Source organism: Borostomias antarcticus (assembly GCF_949987555.1).
Source record: "Borostomias antarcticus genome assembly, chromosome: 24".
Taxonomy (NCBI): domain Eukaryota; kingdom Metazoa; phylum Chordata; class Actinopteri; order Stomiiformes; family Stomiidae; genus Borostomias; species Borostomias antarcticus.
The window spans coordinates 18,196,456-18,206,455 of NC_140257.1; the positions used below are offsets into that span (position 1 = coordinate 18,196,456).

At 47.2% G+C, this 10,000-nt stretch overlaps 1 protein-coding gene across 1 annotated transcript in view; it reads left to right on the plus strand.

Moving 5' to 3' along the window:
* Positions 1-10,000, plus strand: part of myripa (myosin VIIA and Rab interacting protein a) — a 31,204-nt gene that overhangs the window by 8,812 nt on the left and 12,392 nt on the right. Inside the window, exons 5-8 of the mRNA XM_084458361.1 lie at positions 1-95; positions 2,463-2,543; positions 6,704-6,801; positions 8,625-8,705. The exon at positions 1-95 is cut by the window's left edge and continues 42 nt beyond it. Of these exons, the coding sequence (XP_084314487.1) occupies positions 1-95; positions 2,463-2,543; positions 6,704-6,801; positions 8,625-8,705 (355 nt within the window). The remainder of the gene's footprint in view (positions 96-2,462; positions 2,544-6,703; positions 6,802-8,624; positions 8,706-10,000) is intronic.

Sequence of the window (10,000 nt, forward strand, 5' to 3'; positions counted from 1 at the left end):
GAAGAGTCGCTTCAAGAGGTTTGGCAGCGCCAAGGTGCTGAAGACCCTGTATAGGAAACACCTGGATGAGCACGGGACCACTGCTGAGCTCACAGGTAGCACACACACACACACACACACACACACACACACACACACACACACAGACAGACACACATACACAAATACCATATACACACACACACACACACACACGCTACTTTAACTGAGTTCACAGGTAACAGAGACGCTAGCTGAGCTCACAGGTAACAGAGACGCTAGCTGAGCTCACAGGTAACAGAGACGCTAGCTGAGCTCACAGGTAACAGACGCTAGCTGAGCTCACAGGTAACACAGACGCTAGCTGAGCTCACAGGTAACAGACGCTAGCTGAGCTCACAGGTAACAGAGACGCTAGCTGAGCTCACAGGTAACAGAGACGCTAGCTGAGCTCACAGGTAACAGACGCTAGCTGAGCTCACAGGTAACAGAGACGCTAGCTGAGCTCACAGGTAACAGACGCTAGCTGAGCTCACAGGTAACAGACGCTAGCTGAGCTCACAGGTAACAGAGACGCTAGCTGAGCTGACAGGTAACAGAGACGCTAGCTGAGCTCACAGGTAACAGAGACGCTAGCTGAGCTCACAGGTAACACTAACGCTTCAGCATTGTCACAGTGCTTCATGTGGTTTTTGAAGTATTTTCTGAGCTGCTGTTTCACTAATAAATTACTTTTACACTAGGAACATGTGGCCTCAGGAACAGCAGGAGATAGAAACACCATTATTGGAGAGGGAGAGAAGATTAAGCTCTTGCATGATTTAATTTCTCAAAACAGTCAAACCGTCCCTCTATAGAGGATTGTACTGTAGATATGTCCCTCTATAGAGGATTGTTCTGTAGATATGTCCCTCTATAGAGGATTGTACTGTAGATATGTCCCTCTATAGAGGATTGTACTGTAGATATGTTCCTCTATAGAGGATTGTACTGTAGATATGTTCCTCTATAGAGGATTGTTCTGTAGATGCGTCCCTCTATAGAGGATTGTTCTGTAGATGCGTCCCTCTATAGAGGATTGTTCTGTAGATATGTCCCTCTATAGAGGATTGTTCTGTAGATATGTCCCTCTATAGAGGATTGTTCTGTAGATATGTCCCTCTATAGAGGATTGTTCTGTAGATATGTCCCTCTATAGAGGATTGTTCTGTAGATGCGTCCCTCTATAGAGGATTGTTCTGTAGATATGTCCCTCTATAGAGGATTGTACTGTAGATATGTCCCTCTATAGAGGATTGTATTGTAGATATGTCCCTCTATAGAGGATTGTTCTGTAGATACGTCCCTCTATAGAGGATTGTTCTGTAGATACGTCCCTCTATAGAGGATTGTTCTGTAGATATGTCCCTCTATAGAGGATTGTTCTGTAGATGCGTCCCTCTATAGAGGATTGTTCTGTATGTTTATAGGATTAACTACTTGGATTTGTATTGTGTGTTATTATAGTAGAATACATTTACAGAATTGAAATACACTATTTTGATGTTGTCGGAAGTCCATTTAATTTAGTTTGAGCCCCCATCTCTTTATTTTAAAATGTTTTGGATTGGCCATGCCATGTGTGCTCCCTAGCCCCCCCCCCCCCCCCCCCACTGCAGCAGAGGGATAAGGTTCACTAATACGGCACAAGAGACCGTGGCATTAATGCAGCTACGTGACCATGAATAAGGGCATTGTGTGCCTGTGGTGTGAGCAGGGCTCGGAGGAGAGGGGGAGCTGGGACAGGGTTAGGGTTGGGGTGAAAGGGGAATGTGGGACAGGGTTAGGGTTGGGGTGAAAGGGTTAGGGTTAAAGGGGAATCTGGGACATGGTGCTGTTGGTACAGAACTCACCTCTGGGCTGAACCTCTCTGTCCAGTTTGCACTGGGCCAAAGTTGAAAGATCCAAAGTTATTGGCAATAATGATCAATGCTCATCAGAATGTGATACAGTGTATTAGATGAGTAATATCCTGTAATATGATGTCATTATGTTGCTGATTTTGTACAATATGTCAATCTAATGCTTTTAACTGTCATATCTTTGTGTGTGTGTTTGTTTGTGTGAGTGTGTGTGCGTGTACTGTATGTGTATACGTGTGTGTGTTTGCTTGTGTGTGTGTGTGTGTGTGTGTGTGTGTGTGTGTGTGTGAGTGTGTGTGTGTGTGTGTGTGCGTGTGTGTGAGTGTGTGTACGTGTGTGTGTGTGTGTGTGTGTGTGTGTGTTTGCTTATGTGTGTGTGTGTACGTGTGTGTGTGTACTGTACTGTACGTGTGTGTGCGTGTGTGTGTGTGTGTGTGTGTGTACGTGTGTGTGTGTGTGTGTGTGTGTGTGTGTGTGTGTGTGTGTGTGTGTGTGTGTGTACGTGTGTGTGTGTGTGTGAGTGTATGTGTGTGTGTGTGTGTGTGTGTGTGTGTGTGTGTGTGTGTGTGTGTGTGTGTGTAGAGGGCAGTGCGTGTGAGGAGAGCATCGGTGACGAGGGCAGTAGCTGTGGCAGTGACTCAGCGTTCTATCAGCAGAGTGAAGGTGGGTGTCTGGAAGAAAACATACATTCATAACATAATCACCATTCATCAAATATTCAAATTTGAATAAAAAGTTTACCCTATTTAAAAAAAAACTGCCCACAGACACTAAGGGTTAGGGTTAGTAGGGTTAGGGTTAGTAGGTTTAGGGTTAGTAGTTTTAGGGCTAGGGTTAGTAGGGTTAGTAGGGTTAGGGCTAGGGTTAGTAGGGTTAGGGCTAGGGTTAGTAGGGTTAGGGTTAGTAGGGTTAGGGTTAGTAGGGCTAGGGTTAGTAGGGCTAGGGTTAGTAGGGTTAGTAGGGCTAGGGTTAGTAGGGTTAGGGTTAGTAGGGCTAGGGTTAGTAGGGTTAGTAGGGCTAGGGTTAGTAGGGCTAGGGTTAGTAGGGTTAGGGTTAGTAGGGCTAGGGTTAGTAGGGTTAGGGTTAGTAGGGTTAGTAGGGCTAGGGTTAGTAGGGCTAGGGTTAGTAGGGTTAGTAGGGTTAGGGCTAGGGTTAGTAGGGTTAGGGCTAGGGTTAGTAGGGTTAGGGTTAGTAGGGTTAGGGTTAGTAGGGCTAGGGTTAGTAGGGCTAGGGTTAGTAGGGTTAGTAGGGTTAGGGCTAGGGTTAGTAGGGTTAGGGCTAGGGTTAGTAGGGTTAGGGTTAGTAGGGTTAGGGTTAGTAGGGCTAGGGTTAGTAGGGTTAGGGTTAGTAGGGTTAGGGTTAGTAGGGTAAGGGTTAGTAGGGTTAGTAGGGCTAGGGTTAGTAGGGTTAGTAGGGTTAGGGTTAGTAGGGTTAGGGCTAGGGTTAGTAGGGTTAGGGTTAGTAGGGCTAGGGTTAGTAGGGTTAGGGCTAGGGTTAGTAGAGTTAGGGCAAGGGTTAGTAGGGTTAGGGTTAGTAGGGTTAGGGCTAGGGTTAGTAGGGTTAGGGTTAGTAGGGCTAGGGTTAGTAGGGTTAGGGCTAGGGTTAGTAGAGTTAGGGCTAGGGTTAGTAGGGCTAGGGTTAGTAGAGTTAGGGCAAGGGTTAGTAGGGTTAGGGTTAGTAGGGTTTACCTACCAGCGTACACCCCCGCTGGTGTGTGGGTTAGGGGTTAGGGTTAGTAGGGCTAGGGTTAGTAGGGTTAGGGCTAGGGTTAGTAGGGCTAGGGTTAGGGTTAGTAGGGTTAGGGCTAGGGTTAGTAGGGTTAGGGTTAGTAGGGTTTACCTACCAGCGTACACCCCCGCTGGTGTGTGGGTTAGGGTTAGGGTTAGTAGGGCTAGGGTTAGTAGTTTTAGGGCTAGGGTTAGTAGGGTTAGGTTTAGTAGGGTTAACCTACCAGCGTACACCCCCGCTGGTGTGTGTGATACTTTCAAAAGGATCCAGGTCAAACATCCCCCAACCCCCCCCACCTATTAAACCACATCCCCCAACCCCCCCCCACCTATTAAACCACATCCCCCAACCCCCCCACCTATTAAACCACATCCCCCACCCCCCCCCACCTATTAAACCACATCAACCCCCCCACCTATTAAACCACATCCCCCAACCCCCCCACCTATTAAACCACATCAACCCCCCCACCTATTAAACCACATCAACCCCCCCACCTATTAAACCACATCAACCCCCCCACCTATTAAACCACATCAACCCCCCCACCTATTAAACCACATCAACCCCCCCACCTATTAAACCACATCAACCCCCCCACCTATTAAACCACATCCCCCAACCCCCCCCCCCCACCTATTAAACCACATCCCCCAACCCCCCCACCTATTAAACCACATCCCCCACCCCCCCCCACCTATTAAACCACATCAACCCCCCCACCTATTAAACCACATCAACCCCCCCACCTATTAAACCACATCCCCCAACCCCCCCCCCCCACCTATTAAACCACATCAACCCCCCCACCTATTAAACCACATCCCCCAACCCCCCCCCCCCACCTATTAAACCACATCCCCCAACCCCCCCACCTATTAAACCACATCCCCCAACCCCCCCCCCCCACCTATTAAACCACATCAACCCCCCCACCTATTAAACCACATCCCCCAACCCCCCCCCCCCACCTATTAAACCACATCCCCCAACCCCCCCACCTATTAAACCACATCCCCCAACCCCCCCACCTATTAAACCACATCCCCCACCCCCCCCCTCACCTATTAAACCACATCCCCCAACCCCCCCCACCTATTAAACCACATCCCCCACCCCCCCCCACCTATTAAACCACATCCCCCACCCCCCCCCACCTATTAAACCACATCCCCCAACCCCCCCACCTATTAAACCACATCCCCCAACCCCCCCCCCCACCTATTAAACCACATCCCCCAACCCCCCCACCTATTAAACCACATCCCCCAACCCCCCCCACCTATTAAACCACATCCCCCAACCCCCCCACCTATTAAACCACATCCCCCAACCCCCCCCACCTATTAAACCACATCCCCCAACCACCCCCACCTATTAAACCACATCCCCCAACCCCCCCCACCTATTAAACCACATCCCCCAACCACCCCCACCTATTAAACCACATCCCCCACCCCCCCCCCCACCTATTAAACCACATCCCCCAACCCCCCCCCACCTATTAAACCACATCCCCCACCCCCCCCCCACCTATTAAACCACAGAGAGGTTTAGACTGGGTCAACATGGTGCTGGTATCTGGTTTACTGGACATTGCAACAGAAACAGAAAACAATGCTATGGAGTCACTGTGATGATAGAATAAAGCTGTGAGATATTATAACCCTAACCCTAACCCCGTGGGCAGGATGGGGGTTAAAGGGATTCATATTGACCCCTGTGGGCAGGATGGGGGTTAAAGGGATTCATATTGACCCCCGTGGGCAGGATGGGGGTTAAAGGGATTCATATTGACCCCCGTGGGCAGGATGGGGGCTAAAGGGATTCATATTGACCCCCGTGGGCAGGATGGGGGTTAAAGGGATTCATATTAACCCCTGTGGGCAGGATGGGGGTTAAAGGGATTCATATTAACCCCTGTGGGCAGGATGGGGGTTAAAGGGATTCATATTGACCCCTGTGGGCAGGATGGGGGTTAAAGGGATTCATATTGACCCCTGGGGGCAGGATGGGGGTTAAAGGGATTCATATTGACCCCCGTGGGCAGGATGGGGGTTAAAGGGATTCATATTGACCCCTGTGGGCAGGATGGGGGTTAAAGGGATTCATATTAACCCCTGTGGGCAGGATGGGGGTTAAAGGGATTCATATTGACCCCCGTGGGCAGGATGGGGGTTAAAGGGATTCATATTGACCCCCGTGGGCAGGATGGGGGTTAAAGGGATTCATATTGACCCCCGGGGGCAGGATGGGGGTTAAAGGGATTCATATTGACCCCTGTGGGCAGGATGGGGGTTAAAGGGATTCATATTGACCCCCGTGGGCAGGATGGGGGTTAAAGGGATTCATATTGACCCCGTGGGCAGGATGGGGGTTAAAGGGATTCATATTAACCCCCGGGGGCAGGATGGGGGTTAAAGGGATTCATATTGACCCCCGTGGGCAGGATGGGGGTTAAAGGGATTCATATTGACCCCCGTGGGCAGGATGGGGGTTAAAGGGATTCATATTGACCCCCGTGGGCAGGATGGGGGTTAAAGGGATTCATATTGACCCCCGTGGGCAGGGTGGGGGTTAAAGGGATTCATATTGACCCCGTGGGCAGGATGGGGGTTAAAGGGATTCATATTAACCCCCGGGGGCAGGATGGGGGTTAAAGGGATTCATATTGACCCCCGTGGGCAGGGTGGGGGTTAAAGGGATTCATATTAACCCCCGGGGGCAGGATGGGGGTTAAAGGGATTCTACACACACAAGCAGAACAACATATGTGGTGGAAACACATTTGTATAGTATTGAGACATTCCACCAGAGAGTTAGGAATTCAGAACGAGAACTAGCAGCTCACAGTTCAAATGTAGACAAATGTCAGATGTGTTGATACTTGCTACTTTGTTGTTACCTCGACTGCGCTGTAACTTTTGTTGTTTTTTATGTGAGAGTAAATAGCTAGACTCGACTCGCCTTGGTCTACCAGGGTCTCCCCATTATTGTACTCCCACACATACACACAAATAAACACATACAAACACAGACAAACACACACACACTCACACACACACACTCACACTCAAATCCCTCTCCCCTGCCAGAGCACAGCATGGCCGAGACTCTGACGGTGGCGCTGAGAGTGGCAGAGGAGGCCGTCGACGAGGCCATCTCCAAGGCTGAGTTCCACACTGACAACCAGGTAATAGTATAAACAGTTATACGCTACGGTATATTACAGTTATACGCTATGGTATATTACACAGTTATATGCTATGGTATATTACAGTTATACGCTACGGTATATTACACAGTTATACGCTACGGTATATTACACAGTTATACGCTATGGTATATTACAGTTATACGCTATGGTATATTACAGTTATACGCTATGGTATATTAGTTATACGCTACGGTATATTACACAGTTATATGCTACGGTATATTAGTTATACGCTACGGTATATTACACAGTTATACGCTACGGTATATTACAGTTATACGCTGTGGTATATTACACAGTTATACGCTACGGTATATTACAGTTATACGCTACGGTATATTACACAGTTATACGCTACGGTATATTACAGTTATACGCTATGGTATATTACAGTTATACGCTACGGTATATTACAGTTATACACTACGGTATATTACAGTTATACGCTACGGTATATTACAGTTATACGCTACGGTATATTACACAGTTATATGCTACGGTATATTACAGTTATACGCTGTGGTATATTACACAGTTATACGCTACGGTATATTACAGTTATACGCTACGGTATATTACACAGTTATATGCTACGGTATATTACACAGTTATACGCTACGGTATATTACAGTTATACGCTGTGGTATATTACACAGTTATACGCTACGGTATATTACAGTTATACGCTACGGTATATTACACAGTTATACGCTACGGTATATTACAGTTATACGCTATGGTATAGTACACAGTTATACGCTACGGTATATTACACAGTTATACGCTACGGTATATTACAGTTATACGCTATGGTATATTACAGTTATACGCTACGGTATATTACAGTTATACGCTACGGTATATTACAGTTATACGCTATGGTATATTACAGTTATACGCTATGGTATATTACAGTTATACGCTACGGTATATTACAGTTATACGCTACGGTATATTACAGTTATACGCTACGGTATATTACAGTTATACGCTATGGTATATTACAGTTATACGCTATGGTATATTACAGTTATACGCTATGGTATATTACAGTTATACGCTATGGTATATTACACAGTTATATGCTACGGTATATTACACAGTTATACGCTACGGTATATTACAGTTATACGCTACGGTATATTACAGTTATACACTACGGTATATTACAGTTATACGCTACGGTATATTACAGTTATACGCTACGGTATATTACACAGTTATATGCTACGGTATATTACAGTTATACGCTACGGTATATTACAGTTATACGCTATGGTATATTACACAGTTATACGCTACGGTATATTACAGTTATACGCTATGGTATATTACACAGTTATACGCTACGGTATATTACAGTTATACGCTATGGTATATTACACAGTTATACGCTACGGTATATTACAGTTATACGCTACGGTATCTTACACAGTTATATGCTACGATATATTACAGTTATACGCTACGGTATCTTACACAGTTATACGCTACGGTATCTTACACAGTTATACGCTATGGTATATTACAGTTATATGCTACGGTATCTTACACAGTTATACGCTACGGTATCTTACAGTTATACGCTACGGTATATTACACAGTTATACGCTACGGTATATTACAGTTATACGCTACGGTATATTACACAGTTATACGCTATGGTATATTACAGTTATACGCTACGGTATATTACACAAGTGTATGCTACGGTATCTTACACAGGACATACGGCAGATATTTGTGAGAGAAACTGAGTTGGCCTGGTTCCTGTATTCTGATTGGTTGTTTCCCGTCAGGAGAAGCAGAGCGAGGCCCACTACCTGCAGGACCACAGAGAGGAGCTCATCGAGGAATTGGCCAAAACCATTGTGCAAAAGGTAAGGCATTCTCAAGTCGCTCTTACCAGAACCAACAAAACAAATGAGCAATGTATCCTAATGGATCACACCTTATTCCACCCTCAACCCCCCCTAAACCCTCCTACATACCCACCTAAACCCTCCTACATACCCACCTAAACCCTCCTACATACCCACCTAAACCCTCCTACATACCCACCTAAACCCTGGGATCAATAACATCCTACATACCCACCTAAACCCTCCTACATACCCACCTAAACCCTCCTACATACCCACCTAAACCCTCCTACATACCCACCTAAACCCTCCTACATACCCACCTAAACCCTCCTACATACCCACCTAAACCCTCCTACATGCCCACCTAAACCCTCCTACATGCCCACCTAAACCCTCCTACATACCCACCTGAACCCTCCTACATGCCCACCTAAACCCTCCTACATGCCCCCCTAAACCCTCCTACATACCCACCTAAACCCTCCTACATGCCCCCCTAAACCCTCCTACATGCCCCCCTAAACCCTCCTACATACCCACCTAAACCCTCCTACATACCCACCTAAACCCTCCTACATACCCACCTAAACCCTCCTACATACCCACCTAAACCCTCCTACATACCCACCTAAACCCTCCTACATACCCACCTAAACCCTCCTACATACCCACCTAAACCCTCCTACATACCCACCTAAACCCTCCTACATACCCACCTAAACCCTCCTACATGCCCACCTAAACCCTCCTACATACCCACCTAAACCCTCCTACATACCCACCTAAACCCTCCTACATACCCACCTAAACCCTCCTACATACCCTCCTACATGCCCACCTAAACCCTCCTACATACCCTCCTACATGCCCACCTAAACCCTCCTACATGCCCACCTAAACCCTCCTACATGCCCACCTAAACCCTCCTACACACCCACCTAAACCCTCCTACATACCCACCTAAACCCTCCTACATACCCCCCTAAACCCTCCTACATACCCACCTAAACCCTCCTACATACCCCCCTAAACCCTCCTACATACCCACCTAAACCCTCCTACATACCCACCTAAACCCTCCTACATACCCCCCTAAACCCTCCTACATGCCCACCTAAACCCTCCTACATACCCACCTAAACCCTCCTACATACCCACCTAAACCCTCCTACATACCCACCTAAGCCCTCCTACATACCCACCTAAACCCTCCTACATGCCCACCTAAACCCTCCTACATGCCCACCTAAGCCCTCCTACATACCCACCTAAACCCTCCTACATGCCCACCTAAACCCTCCTACATACCC